A 19,181-nucleotide genomic window follows, 5' to 3' on the forward strand; every position below is an offset into this window, starting at 1 on the left:
GAGGATACTAACATCAGGGGGGGGGTTTACAAAGTCTTATAGGTCAGATAGAGATAGTAGTGAGGAAGGCTGTATTAAGCATGATGGGGTGGAAAGGGAGGGAGGAGAATAACAGTCAGTAAGGGTAAGTCTAGAAAGACACTTGTAAATATAGATAAGATACCACTAAAACAAACGGGCAATGGAGAGGCTAAGCTAAGATGTATGCTTGTGAACGCAAGAAGCCTATCGGGTAAAATGGGGGAATTGGAATGGCTTGTATCAAAGTCTCAGTATGATATTATAGATATTACGGAAACATGGTGGAACGACTCTCACGACTGGGTTGCGAATTTGGAGGAATATTCTCTTTTCAGGAGGGACGGGGCTACCAAAAAGGGGAGGAGGGGTATGTCTCTTTGTTACACCATCTCTAAAACCAAACTTAATAGAGGGTATTTTCGGGGAGGCTGGAGATAACGTGGAGTCGCTATGGGCTGAGATCACAAGTGGGGGCACAGAGGCAAAGAAACTAGTCATTGGCACGTGCTACAAGCAACCAGATATTAGTATACATGACGAGGAACAACTCTTACACCAAATTGAAAAAGCTGCGGGAAAGGGGGACATCCTAGTGTTAGGGGATTTTAACTATCCTGATACAAATTGGAGTAACGATTCATGTGTAAAAACTAGGAGCAGCAGGTTCTTAAATACATTAGTCGAGGACCCAACTAGAGGTAAAACTATTCTGGACCTAGTTATTACCAATAATGTGGACATTATATCAAACACTAAAGTTGGGGAGACTTTGGGAAACAGTGACCACTATATGATCACATTTGACATCAGTTTCAAGAAACATAGCTATAAGGGAACAACTAAAACATTTAACCTTAGAAAAGCTAATTTCAATATGCTGAGACAGGCACTAAACGAGATTGATTGGGAAGTTTTGTTTCATGGTAAAGACACAACGGAAATGTGGGATGCTTTAAAAGGGTTGCTTGATAGCAATATTCACAAATTCATTCCTATGAACAGTAAACGCAGGCGTACTAAAAACAAACCAATATGGCTTAATAAGGAGGTCAAAGAAGCAATGGCTAAAAAGAGGCGTGCTTTCAAAACATTTAAATCTAATGGAGGGGAGGAGTCATTCCAGCATTACAAGGAATGCAAAAAAAATGCAATAAAGTAATAATCGCAGCAAAAGTTGTAAACGAAAAGCAAATCGCTATAGAGAGTAAAAGCAATCCTAAACAGTTTTATAAATACATAAACAGTAAAAGGTTAAAGAATGAGAATGTAGGCCCGTTAAAAGATGAATTGGGAGCTTTGATAAACGATGATAAAATAAAAGCGGAAATACTGAACAATTTTTTTCCTCAGTATTCACCAGGGGGGATCAGTCGAAGAAAGTAGTGCATAAAGATAGTGATGGTAATGACTCTTGGCTGAATACTTGTTGTCCTTGAGAGACTAAGCAAAATAAAGATTAATAAATCACCAGGCCCAGATGGTTTTCATCAGAGGGTTATTACGGAGCTTAGGTCATAGCTAGCAAAACCCCTATACTTGATAATCCACAGTTCAAACAGATCAGGCAAGGTACCTAAGGATTGGTGCATAGTGGAGGTAGTGCCATAATTAAAAAAGGAAACTAAAAATAATCCTTGTAACTATAGACCAGTTAGCTTAACCTCTGTAGTGGGCAAAATATTGGAAGGTTTCTTGAGGGATAGCATAAAGGATTATCTGCAGGTTAATAAGATTATTAGCAAAAGTCAGCATGGGTTTGTAAGGGACAGATCATGTCAAACTAACTTAATTAGCTTCTACGAGGAAGTGAGTGAGAATCTTGATCAGGGTAAAGCAGTGGATGTGGTGTATTTAGATTTTGAAAAAGCCTTCGATACAGTGCCTCACAGGAGACTGATCATCAAATTAGGGGAACTTGGTCTAGGATATACTATTTGTACATGGATAGGTAATTGGCTGGATAACAGAGTACAACGAGAAATGGTGAACAGGATGTTCTCCAGCTGGGCACCAGTAGTTAGTGGAATACCACAAGGGTCCGTACTTGGCGCGCAACTGTTCAATATATTTATCAACGATCTAGGAATAGGCCTGGAAAGCACAGTGTCAATCTTTGTGGATGATACTAAGCTGTGTAAGGTAATTCAGATAGCGATGTGGAGCCTCTATAAAATGACTTATTTAAACTTGAAGCCTGGGCGTCTAAATGGGTAATTAGGTTCAATATAGAAAAATGCTAAATTATGCATTTTGGGACAAAAAACACACAAATATCGTACACTCTAAATGGGGAAATTATAGGGGTAACTGTGGTGGAAAAAGATTTGGGGGTGCTCATGGATAATAGGCTTATCAGTACACAATGTCAAAATGCAGCAAAAAAAGGCAAGTAAAGTGCTCGCATGCATAAAACGGGGCATTGAGACAAGGGACGAGGATGTAATCCTGCCACTGTACAAATCATTGGTACGTCTGTATCTGGCATATTGTGTTCAATTTTGGGCACCATATTATAAAAAAGATTTAGGAGAACTAGAAAGGGTTCAAAGGCGGGCTACTAATCTGATTAAAGGGTTAGAGACACTGGAGTATGAGGAAAGGCTTCCGTATACAGCGTAGGGAAGGATTCTTCATGGTAAGGGTAATAAAAATGTGAATCTCCCTGCTGGAGAAGATAGTAATGGCAGACTCTGTAAATGCATTTAAAAACCGATTAGACAAATTTCTAACTGGAAAGAGTATCCAGGGTTATAGCATTTAACACAGTGACATTAATCTGGGAGTGGTAAGAGTCACTGTTGTCAATTGGTACTAAGCCATTACATCAGCAGGTACATTATAATATGATCAGCTGATCACAGAATACAGGTTGAACCCGATGGGCATTTTGCCTCTTTTCAACCTCACTAATTATGTAACTATGTAACTATTACCTTATATAGGAGTTTAGCCATATTCAGACGCATAGCAAAAGAAACAACAGTAATAATTATTAGACTCGTATGCATTAGGCACATATCCAACTATTCATACTCAAAAGGTAGATAGAGACTTAGTGCTGTATTACCCAGCTCAGGAGAGTGGGATACGATGAGACTCACCCCACTTCCAGGACCGATCAATACGTTAGCGAACGCTGAGTGGATCCAGACACTAATAGTGTACACACTCGCCCCGTGAACCTACAGTGAACACAGATGCCCAAGTGAACAAAGCCGCACCAGTCACACAGCCGCCTATGCTGCGACTGGGTCCTTTTAGATACACAGGGGTATATTTACTAACATTCGTAATTTTCGGAAAAAGGTCAAAGTTCAATCACGAATGACATCGAAAGTGTAAACTTGCAACTTTTTGAATTGATTACGACTAATTTACTAAGCTGTCGTATTCTGCATTTGAATTTGTTCCGATGTCGATGTCATTCGTGTTTTTTTTTTATTTTTTAGGGCAGTGATTACAAAACACTGCCGACTTTTTAAAAATGAATCTCGGCCGGATCTGTGTGATCCGTGCTGGGGTTAATTTTTTTTTTTTTACACTAAACACTGTCTAGGATATACTATTTGTACATGGATAGGTAATTGGCTGGATAACAGAGTACAACGAGAAATGGTGAACAGGATGTTCTCCAGCTGGGCACCAGTAGTTAGTGGAATACCACAAGGGTCCGTACTTGGCACGATACTGTTCAATACATTTATCAACGATCTAGGAATAGTCCTGGAAAGCACAGTGTCAATCTTTGTGGATGATACTAAGCTGTGTAAGGTAATTCAGATAGTGATGTGGAGTCTCTACAAAATGACTTATTTAAACTTGAAGCCTGGGTGTCTAAATGGGGAATGAGGTTCAATATAGAAAAATGCTAAATTATGCATTTTGGGACAAAAAACACACATATATCGTACACTCTAAATGGGGAAATTATAGGGTAACTGTGGTGGAAAAAGATTTGGGGGTGCTCATGGATAATAGGCTTATCAGTACACAATGTCAAAATGCAGCAAAAAAAGGCAAGTGCTTGCATGCATAAAACGGGGCATTGAGACCAAGGACGAGGATGTAATCCTGCCACTGTACAAATCATTGGTACGTCATGCCACAGCCGGGGGTCACTTTTATATAGTTCCCTGCGGCCGTGGCATCAAAAATCCAACTAGTCACCCTTGACCGGGTTACCCTGGGGGAGTGGGGACCCCTTCAATCAAGGGGTCCCCCCCCAGCCACCCAAGGGCCAGGGGTGAAGCCCGAGGCTGTCCCCCCCATCCAATGGGCTGCGGATGTGGGGCTGATAGCCTTTGTTGAATTTGAAAATATATTGTTTTTAGTGGCAGTACTACAAGTCCCAGCAAGCCTCCCCCGCATGCTGGTACTTGGAGAACCACAAGTACCAGCATGCGGCGGAAAAACGGGCCCGCTGGTACCTGTAGTACTATTATTCAAAAAATACTCAAAAAAACACAAGACACATGGTGGGAACTTTCTGCCCTGCGGTTGACCGAAAGTGACCTCACCGCTGAGCAGAAAGTTCCCACCATTGGTTACAATGGAGCGCATAGGCGCTACATTGTAACACTGCCGCATGCTGCCTGTCACTCAGTACAGGAGCACACAGCCGATCAGGAGAGTGCTACAACGTGGCGCTCCCTGATTGGCTGAAGAAACCCACTTAGACAGAAGTCAGAGTGGGTTTCTGGCAGTCGGGGAAAAGGGACCCATGTGAAAACATGGGTCCCCTTTCAGTGCGTGGCTCGGGTGTCCGTTTTATTTTTTTATTCAAGTACGTGGATTACAAAGTGATGCTACGAGGAGCCTGGGACCCTGGAGCTGGTGAGTATAATTTATTCAACAGGTACCCCTTGGATTCTACTGGACAAGAGGACCGACCTGCGTGGGGATATAGGTAAGTATGTATGTATGTATGTTTGTGTGGATGTATGTAATAAAACTACTTTCAAGGTGTGTGTGTCTTGTGTTTTTTGGGGTATTTTTTTAGTAATAGTACTACAGGTACCAGCGGGCCCATTTTCCGCCGCATGATGGTACTTGTGGTTCTCCAAGTACCAGCATGCGGGGGAGGCTTGCTGGGACTTGTAGTACTGCTACTAAAAACAATATATTTTCAAATTCAACAAAGGCTATCAGCCCCCCATCCGCAGCCCATTGGATAGGGGGGACAGCCTCGGGCTTCACCCCTGGCCCTTGGGTGGCTGGGGGGGACCCCTTGATTGAAGGGGTCCCCACTCCCCCAGGGTACCCCGGCCAGGGGTGACTAGTTGGATTTTTGATGCCACGGCCGCAGGGCACTATATAAAAGTGACCCCCGGCTGTGGCATTATCTGTCCAGCTAGTGGAGCCCGGTGCTGGTTTTAAAAATACGGGGGACCCCTACTCTTTTTGTCCCCCGTATTTTTGGAACCAGGCGCAGAGCCCGATGCTGGTTGCTTAAATATGGGGGAACCCCTGTCAATTTTTTCCCCATATTTCTGCAACCAGGATCGGCTCAAAGAGCTCGAGGCTGGTTATGCTTAGGAGGGGGACCCCACGCAATTTTTTTGGGGAAAATAAGCACTTTCCCACCCCTTCCCACTGATATACATGCACGGATGTCATGGATCCGTGCATGCCTATCCAATCACGGATATAAAAAGCAGGTCTGGGTTTTTTTAGCACTTTTTTACGAGTTGTAATTTTTCACGGCAGTGTTTTTTTTTTGCTTTGCACTTCTTAGTAAATGACCGAGATTCATACTTAAACAGCCGTGTTTTGACCGATGGTGTATTCATTCGTATTTTTTTTGTTGGACTTCCAAAAAAATACGAATGCCCTCATCACTGCCGTGATTTGAGTTTAGTAAATTACCGAGATGACACTTTGAAGAAAAAACGGCATCTCGGTCAAAATCGGGACCTTAGTGAATATACCCCAGTGTCTCAGATGGAAGCCGGAAAATGGTTCCTGGGAGGGGTGAGCAGGGGAGCGTCTGACTCCCCACAGCTGACATCAATCCCAGGGATGATGGCCTCATACTACCTCTGGAGCTATGATCCTGAAGGCCTAGCACGGTGCACCATAGGTGGCAGCTGCATCAGTGACTGGTAGTCTCCTCCAAAACTGTGCGGCTGTGTCCGTGTTCCCCCTCTAAGCAGAACCGATGCCTTACCTTCTCCCCATGCTCCGGTCACAGCCAGGTGACTTCTGCTGGACTTGCTAGTATATCCGATGCAGACTCCCGCCAAAACAGCACTGTACATGTGGGTAAGCGTTGTCATGTCTCGGCGGGGCATTGTTGGAGCTACTCTTTCTAAGGTAGGTGTAAGACGCTTTTTAGAAAGATCACTCAAGAAAAAGACTATAAAAATAAAATAAGAAAGCTTATAGCTGCTAAAAACCAGAAGCCCTCTTGACCATGGACTGGCTCCTGCCACACCAAACAAAAAACTGATTTGCCTGAGCCAGGAGGTGGGGATATATGGACGGGCCCACTGCATGCTGGGAGGCCAAAAGCTTTGACCATTTGGTGCAAATCCACTGTTGCATCATCATATCCCAATGTTATCCTATGGATAACCTGTGGACCCTGCAGGAGAAAAAACTGTTACAGCAGCTGGGAGAGTTACATGAAATGAGGAGCTGGTGCAGCTGGTTAATGAGCTGGAGGAAATCACAGGAACTATACAGCAGCTGCAGCAAATAGAGAGTCAAAAGTTATCATAATGCTGATTCCATGGACCTGTCTGAGGCTGGCCAGGATGCTGATGCAAAGGAGATCCAAGCTGGTGGTGAAGGAAACCTGCAGACTTCCAGCTTAGATGTGGAAAGCTGTGAAGGTGGCTCTCTAGGAGAAGGTAGATCTGATGGTGGGTGACCAAGTGCCAGATGTGGAAGCTTCTAGGTACACATTGTGGATCTGGTGGTGGCTGTGGTCTCTCGGTCTGGTCTAGGATTGGCCATCAACTATTGATGATCAGGAATCATTGATGGTTTATACCTGATGATAACTAGTTTTACCATCAAAGGCAGAGAGCCAGGTAGTTACCCGCCATCGATAGTAGCTGTGAAGATACTGGGTTCCAAATCACTCAGGCACAGTGGTAAATTAAAAACCAACAGTGGTTTATTGAACAGAATGTATTATAAACCGCTCAGCACACCTCTGTAATCCAATTCCACATGACAATTCCCACCATAAACTCCTGCCAGAACATCACTTCTTAGTCAAGGAGCATAGAATCTCTTTCAGCTCTCTGGTTAGCTCTATTTATATTCCTCAGAAGCTTCATATTACATGGAGTGTGTGTGACTTCCTTGTCTAAGGATCTTACAGCATTGGAATACAATACATATTCTAATCAAGGTGATTACATCAGCGGGAAAGCCACCATGTCTGGTCAGCTCACTGTCGGACAATAGGGAGTAAACAAAAAGGGACAATGGTACCTTATATGACTCACCCTTTGAGTGTCCACTGTGGTGGTAGTAAACAATAGAAAACCAGGTCTAACATGAATACATTATCTAAAGGGTAACAGATAACGTAACACAATTGCATATATTAATATTAAGGTTGATTTAAACAATATTGGGTGAGCAGTAATGGACATGTTATGGAGAATGAGGAAATAGATGAATTGAATGTATAGGGATAAAAAGTACATATTTGACATAAGAAAATAAGATTTTACTCACCGGTAAATCTTTTTCTTGTAGTCCGTAGTGGATGTTGGGAACTCCGAAAGGACCATGGGGAATAGGGGCTCCGCAGGAGAACGGGCACAACTAAAAGAAAGCTTTTAGACTACCTGGTGTGCACTGGCTCCTCCCACTATGACCCTCCTCCAAGCCTCAGTTAGGATACTGTGCCCGGAAGAGCTGACACAATAAGGAAGGATTTGGAATCCCGGGTAAGACTCATACCAGCCACACCAATCACACCGTATAACACGTGAAACTATACCCAGTTAACAGTATGAAACATAACTGAGCCTCTCAACAGATGGCTCATAACAATAACCCTTTAGTTAGGCAATAACTATAACTATTTACATGGGCGACTGCCGTGATGTTGTCTGATTGGATCAGAACTGGCTGGTTTTGAAGCAGGGGCCTTGCCTGACTTAGGGCATTGTAAATGGCCCTCAGTTCCAGAATATTTATGTGTAGGGACGATTCCTGACTTGACCAAAGTCATTGGAAATTTCTTCCCTGTGTGACTGCCCCCCAGCCTCGAAGGCTGGCATCCGTGGTCACCAGGACCCAGTCCTGTATGCCAAATCTGCAGCCCTCTAGAAGATGAGCCGCCTGCAGCCACCACAACAGAGATACCCTGGTCCTTGGAGACAGGGTTATCAGCCGATGCATCTGAAGATGCGATCCTGACCACTTGTCCAAGAGGTCCCACTGATAAATTCTTGCATGAAACCTGCCGAATGGAATTGCTTCGTAGGAAGCTACCATTTTTCCCAGGACTCGTGTGCAGTGATGCACCGATACCTGTTTTGGTTTCAGGAGGTCTCTGACTAGAGATGACAGCTCCTCTGCCTTCTCCATCGGGAGAAACACTTTTTTCTGTTCTGTGTCCAGAACCATCCCCAGGAACAGTAGGCTTGTGGTAGGAACCAGCTGTGACTTTGGAATGTTTAGAATCCATCCGTGCTGTTGTAGCACTTCCCGAGATAGTGCTACCCCGACCAACAACTGTTCCTTGGACCTCGCCTTTATAAGGAGATCGTCCAAGTACGGGATAGTTAAAACTCCCTTTTTTCGAAGGAGTATCATCATTTCTGCCATTACCTTGGTAAACACCCTCGGTGCCGTGGAGAGTCCAAACGACAGCGTGTTTTTATTGCTGCTCAGGGTGCCCCCCCCAGCGCCCTGCACCCACCAGTGACCGGAGTGTGAGGTGTACATGAGGAGCAATGGCGCACAGCTGCAGTGCTGTGCGCTACCTTGGTGAAGACTGAAGTCTTCTGCCGCCGATTTTCCGGACCTCTTCTGGCTTCTGGTTCTGTAAGGGGGACGGCGGCGCGGCCTCGGGACCGAACATCAAGGATGGGTCCTGCGGTCGTTCCCTGTGGAGCTAATGGTGTCCAGTAGCCTAAGAAGCCCAAGCTAGCTGCAAGCAGGTAGGTTCGCTTCTTCTCCCCTTAGTCCCTCGTTGCAGTGAGCCTGCTGCCAGCAGGTCTTACTGTAAAATAAAAAACCTAAAATATACTTTCTTTTCTAGGAGCTCAGGAGAGCCCCTAGTGTGCATCCAGCTCGGCCGGGCACAAAAATCTAACTGAGGTTTGGAGGAGGGTCATAGGGGGAGGTGCCAGTGCACACCAGGTAGTCTAAAAGCTTTCTTTAGTTGTGCCCAGTCTCCTGCGGAGCCGCTATTCCCCATGGTCCTTTCGGAGTTCCCAGCATCCACTAGGACGTCAGAGAAATGAGGCATAGCTATATTGTCACAGACCTCTCATTTCCTCACAGTAGCCATGGGCCAGATGTTATTTCCCATCATTTACAGACTTCTGCAGCTGCACCGAGATGCTAGGCTGTCAGCCAGTAGCCCTGCACCGCTCCGGCTCTTACAAATAGTGTGCTGTTCCTGCTGGGAATGGGATGCCCCATCCACCTCACTGACGTGACAGGCTCAGCTGTCAGTCATGCAGCCCCACTGCGCCCACTCTCTCCATACTCATACATACATGCCTTTCTGGGAGTGTCTCGTCCTGGCTGTCAGTGAGACAGTATATCTGGCACAGCTGTGTAATCAGGATGTGAGTGTGTGCTGAGTAGTGAGTACTGCTAGCAGCAAGTCTCACAGCTTAACTGCAGTGTAGCAGTGTGGTGGGGGGGGGAAGGGGGTTGCTACACCAATGAGTCAAGGAGAGGAGGAGTGGTTGGATGGGACTCACACAGCAGGTAGTGAAAAGGTTAAAAATGAGGAGTGGTTGGAAGAGGAAGGAACTAGTAGGCTCAGAAGGGATTAGTAAGGACTCTCAAGGGAAATTGGAGTGGGATCCCACAGGTACCAAACTGGGTAAAGAGCAGCTTTTAGGAAGGAAATAGGTGAGCCAGACCCTGTGGTTGTCCCTTCTTTACATCATGCGGGGTGGGTTACTAGTTCCTGGGGAGTCTGAGTTCTTCTTGGCCACTGCAAAAGAAAAGAATTACCAGCGCTGGCTGATCATGTATGATTAATAGGTACTATACATCCAAAAGGATTAGTGAATTAAAAAACACATTTATTCCACATGTAAAAACACATAGAAAAAAAAAATTGAGAAATAAATTAAAAGTTAAAATATGCCACAATATGCCTGAGTTGATGATTTAGATGTCCACATCAACGGCTAATGACACTCAGAGAGGACCAATGTCACTGGAAATGTCCATCACTAGCAGTTCATGTGGACATCTAAATCATCAACTCAGGCATATTGTGGCATATTCTAATTTTTAATCATTTATTTCTCAATGTTATTTATATTTTATTTATTTTTTGTGTGTGTTTTTACATGTGGAATAACTGTGGTTTTTAATTCACTAAGCCTTTCGGATGTATAGTACCTATTAATCATACATGATCAGCCAGCGCTGGTAATTCTTTTCTTTTGCTGTATATTTATCCACCAGGGGATTTACCACCCCTCTTACCAGCTGCTATTGACAGCTCTCCCCCTCTCTCTTCTTGGCAACTACCTGGTGGTTCTGTGGTCATCTCAGGCCATGAACCTCCCAGATAAACATGACATGGTCATGGAGATGGTCCTGGGCTCTGTGAAGTAGGTGGAACAAGCAAAGTTGTGTCCCTTCTGAAAGGGCAATGGTGGACATTGTGAGTGGTGATGGCAAGGTTTTTGTCGACAAAGAGGGTTATGCCATATACAGCAGAAGCATGGGTCCTCAGCCTATATGATGTGCCACCATTAATGTGGACACTGTCTTGTCCAACCAAGCTTGATTTATGGGCTTTGTAATTTTTTTAAGCAGGATAAAGGCTGAGTTTTTTTATTTCTGGAGTAGACTAGAATAAGCCCAGACAGTCCCACTTCCATTATACCACCTGAATGTGACGGTCAGTGACCACCGTGCCATCACTTACCTGTATGCTTACACGAAACACAATGATGGAACACTTACAAAGGTTTCTTTACATCTTCTGGGGTCTACTCCGAGATTAGACATTATGGCGTAATTACTCAGACGGGAATATAAAACAGAATAAAAATAAAAGCTTTAATGCAATAATTAGATGCAGACAAAAGCTTTTATTATGAAATCATACAGGGGAGTATCCGCACCATATAGATGTAACATACAACAAACCACCGCAGATGGAACCCGGGTGACTCTAATGCACATTATAATATACAGGGTATATATAGATAGGATCTTGTATCAGAAAACACTCAGCACTCCTGATCAAGATGAGTGTCAGCAACAAGTTAGGCAAACTAGAAGTGAAAACACGTTCCAATGGCCGCCATATTGTCATGCAGCAATACAGATTGTGCAAACTGGTATTAGACATTCACATTTACACAAAGCACAAGATACAAAATAAACAGCAGAAAAAAGACCTAAGCATTTGGGATGTATTATTTAGGAACTAAATATACAGATGGGTCCTCCGTTATCTTGGCTGGCTGAGGCGTTAGTCGCGATCAGGCATACGCAGCGTACCTGGGCGCAAGGAGGCGCGCCTAGTCGTAGGAAGGCACACAGAGCATTTGGCGTTACCTTCGAGTGTAATACCTAAGATCATCCACCAGATGTCGCTTTTTTAAATCACTAATGCCCAAGCGTGTGGTCTCCATTAAAATACAATACTGAACTACAGCTTAAGAACTACTTTACTGGTGCATCTCATTACGCTACATTATGCTACAGTATGTCATAAAGTATATAACAGTATATACAGTAAAGGTGCAAATAGTACAGCATATACAGATGCAAATGAACGTGTTACAGATACAGTATGGTCTATTGATGTTAGGGATATGCGAGTGTACAAATCCCGTAATATTAAGTATAATGGGGAGAGATAAAAGCTCCTCCCTAAGTTTCTGGATGCCAAATCCCTGTGTGTATAGTTTATACAGACGCAAATGAACGTGTTAAAACACTTGTGTATGCAGACACAACTAATGTGTGAAAGGAATAATGTAGCTCATTGACTTTACAGTATGTACAGTGCACAAAATGAGTGTCCGAGTCCCCTAATGGCATAAACAAACACCAATAGGAAGGAATCGCTCTTTGCAGTACTTTTACACATGAACTTGACAATCTTCCATGCAGTGCTGTGGGCTAGCGATGAAGGCTCCGGTCTGCCACGCTGAGTACCGGGTTCGATTCCCAAAGTGTCAATTTTTTTTGTGTTCCAATGACATTCACTTTATTTTTTTTTTTGTGTAATCCATTGTAAAACATTCAACAGAAGGGTGCACACAGGTTTCACACAAATCGGGGTAAATCTGCAGGTAATGAGCACGTATAGACATAACAGTAGATATAAATTAGTGTATTCTGACGCAACTAACTGTTCGAGCAACACAGTACTGTAGATCGTCGGCGTTAGAGAATCTGTGTTGTACATTATAAGCTGTTCCTGCTAATTAGTACTCTAATAGAAAAAACTGTACAGAGATACTAAGGACAGTGATTTGGCATCCAGGAACGTAGGGAGGAGCTTTTATTTCTCTCCATTATACATAGAAAGATTAAACTTGCCACTCTACGTTACAAGCTGTTCATGCTATTTAGTACACTACTAGTGTACTAAATAGCACGAACCCCATCACAACAGTTGCCCAGATCAATAACACTCTCCAGGAGATAGGTGTATATGTGTCAAACTCAACAATCAAGAGAAGACTTCACAAGAGTGAATATAGAGGGTTCACCACAAGATGTAAACCATTGGTGAGCAATAAAACAGGAAGACCAGATTAGAGTTTGCAAACAACATCTAAAAAAGCCTTTACAGTTCTGGAACATCCTATGGACAGATGAGACAAATATCAACTTGTATCAGAGTGATGGGAAGAAAAGAGTATGGAGAAGGAAAGGAACTGCTCATGATCCAAAACCTACCAGCTCATCAGTGAAGCATGGTGGTGGAAGTGTCATGGCGTGGGCATGTATGGATGCCAATGGAACTGGTTCCCTTGTATTTATTGATAATGTGACTGCTGATAAAAGCAGCAGGATGAATGCTGAAGTGTTTTGGGCAATTTTATCTGCTCATATACAGTCTAATGCTTCAGAACTCACTGGAAGGCGCTTCACAGTGCAGATGGACAATGACCCGACGCATACTGCGAAAGCAACCAAAGCGTTTAAGGCAAATAAGTGGAATGTTATGCAATGGCCAAGTCAATCACCTGACCTGAATCCGATTGAGCATGCATTTCACTTGATGAAGACAAAACGGAAGAGAAAATGCCCCAAGAACAAGCAAGAACTGAAGACAGTTGCAGTAGAGGCCTGGCATAGCATCACCAGGGATGAAACCCAGCGTCTGGTGATGTCTATGCGTTCCAGACTTCAGGCTGTAACTGACAAAAGGATTTGCAACAAAATATTAAAAAGTAAAAGTTTGATTTAGGATTTTGGAATCAAAGGAAGAAACAAGAGAGCGACTATGGTGTAGTATTTTTCAATCAGTTTTGTCTAGTGATGAGCGGATTCGGTTTTACTCGGATCTCAAAACAGAATCTTATTGGCTATACAAAACACATGACATCTGTAAGCCAATAAGATGCCGTTTTGAGAACAGAGTAAAACCGAATCCGCTTATCACTAGTTTTGTCACACGCAAGAATATTATAGCGTACGGATTACGGCTTGACACATGGCGTATCAGTCCCCCATTCTTTAGTCCAGGTTACTACTGGGATCTAAATGCTGCTAGGAGACACAAAGAATCGCTATATAGCGTAGTATATTTCCGTATGTAGGATTAAATTCAGTTATCACACAAAATTTATATGCGTACCAGATAAATATTTGCATATCAGTATGGATATTGTATCCAGGTCTTCATCTAGGAGATGGTAATCAGATCGCCCTTGGAAAATATGTCAAAGCTCAATTCACGAAACACTGATCCGGGCTGCGACCACATTAAGTAGTAAAGTATTTTTTGTTGATCTGGACGATCGCACTGATCTGATTTACAATATTTGATTTAGGATTGTTTAGTTTGTACCATTACTTTTGGTCCCTTAAAAAGTGGGAGGCACATATAAAAACCATTTTAATTCCTACACCGTTCACCTGATTTTGATGTATATACCCTCAAATTAAAGCGGAAAGTCTGCAGTTAAAGCACATCTTGTTTGTTTAATTTCAAATCCATTGTGGTGGTGTATAGAGCTCAAAATATGAAAATTGTGTCGATGTCCCAATATATATGGACCAGACTGTATATTGCATGAAGATAGGAGATAGGATTGACCCTTGAGGAACATTGCATGACAGTGATAATTATACTCCAGAAGATTTAAATGGTTCCGTGCTTGGGTAATGTCTAATATGTTCAACATATATATTTCTCTCACAGCATGAAAATGGCTTCTCACCTGTATGACTTCTCTGATGTGTAACAAGATGTGATTTCTGTCTAAAACATTTCCCACACTCAGAACAGGAATACGGCTTCTCACCTGTGTGACTTCTCTGATGTGTAACAAGAGCCGATTTCTGTGGAAAACATTTCCCACACACAGAACAGGAATACGGCTTTTCACCTGTGTGACTTCTCTGATGACTAACAAAAGATGATTTGTGTGCAAAACATTTCCCACACTCAGAACAGGAATATGGCTGCTCACCTGTGTGACTTCTCTGATGTGTAACAAGATTTGGTTTCGATACAAAACATTTCCCACACTCAGAACAGGAATACGGCTTCTCATCTGTGTGACTTCTCTGATGTGTAACAAGATTTGGTTTCGATACAAAACATTTCCCACACTCAGAACAGGAATACGGCTTCTCACCTGTGTGACTTCTCTGATGTGTAACAAGAATTGATTGCGATGCAAAAAATTTCCCACACTCAGAACAGGAATACGGCTTCTCACCTGTGTGACTTCTCTGATGTTTAAAAAGAGACGATTTATGTGCAAAACATTTCCCACACTCAGAACAGGAATACGGCTTCTCACCTGTGTGACTTCTCTGATGTGTAACAAGATTTGATTTCGATGCAAAAAATGTCCCACACTCAGAACATGGAAATGGCTTCTCACCAGTGTGACTTCTCTGATGTGTAATAAGATCTGATTTCTGTGGAAAACATTTCATACACTCAGAACAGGAATACGGCTTCTCACCTGTGTGACTTCTCTGATGTGTAACAAGATATGATTTCGATGCAAAACATTTCCCACACTCAGAACAGGAATACGGCTTCTCACCTGTGTGACTTCTCTGATGTTTAAAAAGATCAGATTTCTGTGCAAAACATTTCCCACACTCAGAACAGGAATACGGCTTCTCACCTGTGTGACTTCTCTGATGTGTAACAAGATTTGATTTACTTGTAAAAAATTTCCCACACTCAGAACATGGAAATGGCTTCTCACCAGTGTGACGTCTCTGATGTGTAACAAGATCTGATTTATATGTAAAACATTTCCCACACTCAGAACATGGAAATAGCCTCTCACCTGCCTTAGCTGGCTGATGAGTAATACGGTTTGTGTTCTGTGTAAAACATTTGGCATCTGTAGAACAGGGAAACTCTGTATCTAATCTCAGAGCTGTAATAGATGCACCAATATCAGAGTGATCAGGAGAAGATTTCCCAGGATCAGGGGGATCAGTTGATAGAGCTGGATGTATAATTGGGATAATGAGGTTATCTCCTGGAGAATCCTGTCTACTGTCGTTATCTGTTATTTCACAATCCAGGGATAACATTAGATGTCCTTCTGAGATATTCCTGCTTGTGGGTCCATCTGCTGGAAATAAAATACATTAATATATAAAACGAGCAGACAAGACCCAGGATGTAACAGGATACAATATATAATTCTATAACTGCCACTTTTTTTTTTACCTGTAATCAGTGCTTTTATGTTTATTAAAAAACAAAAAACTAGGATGCTTAGACTGGAGCTTGATCAACACTGAAGGCTCAAGTGGGATTACTAGAGGTGACATGGACGCTCAAGTGGGATTACTAGAGGTGACACGGACGCTCAAGTCGGATTACTAGAGGTGACACGGACGCTCATATGGGATTACTAGAGGTGACACGGACGCTCATATGGGATTACTAGAGGTGACACAGACGCTCATATGGGAGTACTAGAGGTGACGTGGGCGCTCATGTGGGATTACTAGAGGTGACGTGGGCGCTCATGTGGGATTACTAGAGGTGACACGGACGCTCATGTGGGATAACTAGAGGGGACATTGGCGCTCATGTGGGATTACTAGAGGGGACATTGGCGCTCATGTGGGATTACTAGAGGGGACATGGACGCTCATGTGGTATTACTAGAGGTGACACAGACTCTCATGTGGGATTATTAGAGGTGACATGGACGCTCATGTGGGATTACTAGAGGTGACATGGATGCTTTTGGGGGATTACTAGGAGGTGACATGGGGGATTATTAGAGGTGACATGGACGCTCATTTGGGATTACTAGAGGTGACGTGGGCGCTCATGTGGGATTACTAGAGGTGACATGGACGCTCATCTGGGATTACTAGGAGGTGACATGGATGCTTATGTGGGATTACTAGAGGTGACGTAGGCGCTCATGTGGGATTACTAGAGGTGACGAAGGCGCTCATGTGGGATTACTAGAGGTGACATGGATGCTCATCTGGGATTACTAGGAGGTGACATGGATGCTTATGTGGGATTACTAGAGGTGACGTAGGCGCTCATGTGGGATTACTAGAGGTGACATGGACATTGCTATAATAAAACACCATAGAAGAGAAAGTGCTGTCCTGTTTGCGCACTAATAAATAATATATAACCTTTATTAAGTACAGTAAAGTATGTAAGATAAATCGTTGAAATATTAAACACAAAGTTAAGTGTATAAAGAGCTGAATAAAGTAATAAAAATAAGATTTTACTCACCGGTAAATCTATTTCTCGTAGTCCGTAGTGGATGCTGGGACTCCGTAAGGGCCGTGGGGAATAGCGGCTCCGCAGGAAACTGGGCACATCTAAAGAAAGCTTTAGAACTACCTGGTGTGCACTGACTCCTCCCACTATGACCCTCCTCCAGACCTCAGTTAGGATACTGTGCCCTGAAGAGCTGACACAATAAGGAAGGATTTTGAATCCCGGGTAAGTCTCATACCAACCACACCAATCACACCGTATAACTCGTGATATTATACCCAGTTAACAGTATGAAATATTAACGGAGCCTCGTAACAGATGGCTCAACAATAACCCTTTAGTTAACAATAACTATATACAAGTATTGCAGACAATCCGCACTTGGGATGGGCGCCCAGCATCCACTACGGACTACGAAAAATAGATTTACCGGTGAGTAAAATCTTATTTTCTCTGACGTCCTAAGTGGATGCTGGGACTTCGTAAGGACCATGGGGATTATACCAAAGCTCCCAAACGGGCGGGAGAGTGCGGATGACTCTGCAGCACCGAATGAGAGAACTCAAGGTCCTCCTCAGCCAGGGTATCAAATTTGTAGAATTTAGCAAACGTGTTTGCCCCTGACCAAGTAGCAGCTCGGCAAAGTTGCAAAGCCGAGACCCCTCGGGCAGCTGCCCAAGAAGAGCCCACCTTCCTCGTGGAATGGGCTTTTACAGATTTAGGATGCGGCAGTCCAGCCGCAGAATGTGCAAGCTGAATTGTGCTACAGATCCAGCGAGCAATAGTCTGCTTTGAAGCAGGAGCACCCAGCTTGTTGGGTGCATACAGAATAAACAGCGAGTCAGTTTTCCTGACTCCAGCCGTCCTGGAAACATAGATTTTCAAGGCCCTGATTACGTCCAGTAACTTGGAATCCTCCAAGTCCCTAGTAGCCGCAGGCACCACAATAGGTTGGTTCAAATGAAAAGCAGATACCACCTTAGGGAGAAACTGAGGACGAGTCCTCAATTCCGCCCTATCCATATGGAAAATCAGATAAGGGCTTTTACATGACAAAGCCGCCAATTCTGACACACGCCTGGCCGAAGCCAAGGCCAACAGCATGACCACTTTCCACGTGAGATATTTCAAATCCACGGTTTTTAGTGGCTCAAACCAATGTGACTTTAGGAAACCCAACACCACGTTGAGATCCCAAGGTGCCACTGGAGGCACAAAAGGGGGCTGAATACGCAGCACTCCCTTAACAAATGTCTGAACTTCAGGCAGTGAAGCCAGTTCTTTCTGAAAGAAAATCGACAGAGCCGAGATCTGGACCTTAATGGAACCCAATTTTAGGCCCATAGTCACTCCTTACTGTAGAAAGTGCAGAAATCGACCCAGCTGAAATTCCTCTGTTGGGGCCTTCCTGGCCTCACACCAAGCAACATATTTCCACCATATGCGGTGATAATGTTTTGCAGTGACATCTTTCCTGGCTTTAATCAGCGTAGGAATGACTTCCTCCGGAATGCACTTTTCTTTTAGGATCCGGTGTTCAACCGCCATGCCATCAAACACAGACGCGGTAAGTCTTGGAACAGACAGGGCCCCTGCTGCAGCAGGTCCTGTCTGAGCGGCAGAGGCCATGGGTCCTCTGAGATCATTTCTTGAAGTTTCGGATACAAAGCTCTTCTTGGCCAATCCAGAACCACGAGTTTAGTCCTTACTCCTCGTCTTCTTATTATTCTCAGTACCCTGGGTATGAGAGGTAGAGGAGGGAACACATAAACCGACTGGTACACCCACGGTGTCACTAGAGCGTCCACAGCTATCGCCTGAGGGTCCCTTGACCTGGCGCAATATCTTTTTAGCTTTTTGTTGAGGCAGGACGCCATCATGTCTACCTGTGGCCTTTCCCAACGGTTTACAATCATTTGGAAAACTTCTGGATGAAGTCCCCACTCTCCCGGGTGGAGGTCGTGCCTGCTGAGGAAGTCTGCTTCCCAGTTGTCCACTCCCGGAATGAACATTGCTGACAGTGCTAACGTGATTTTCCGCCCATCGGAGAATCTTTGTGGCTTCTGCC

General features: G+C 43.8%; 1 protein-coding gene across 1 annotated transcript in view; it reads right to left on the reverse strand.

Moving 5' to 3' along the window:
- Positions 1–19,181, reverse strand: part of LOC134983834 (uncharacterized) — a 311,233-nt gene that overhangs the window by 123,038 nt on the left and 169,014 nt on the right. The window contains exon 8 of the mRNA XM_063949458.1: positions 14,598–15,990. Coding sequence (XP_063805528.1) covers positions 14,598–15,990 — 1,393 coding nt within the window. The remainder of the gene's footprint in view (positions 1–14,597; positions 15,991–19,181) is intronic.

The sequence above is a fragment of the Pseudophryne corroboree genome (genome assembly GCF_028390025.1).
Source record: "Pseudophryne corroboree isolate aPseCor3 chromosome 3 unlocalized genomic scaffold, aPseCor3.hap2 SUPER_3_unloc_26, whole genome shotgun sequence".
Taxonomy (NCBI): Eukaryota; Metazoa; Chordata; class Amphibia; order Anura; family Myobatrachidae; genus Pseudophryne; species Pseudophryne corroboree.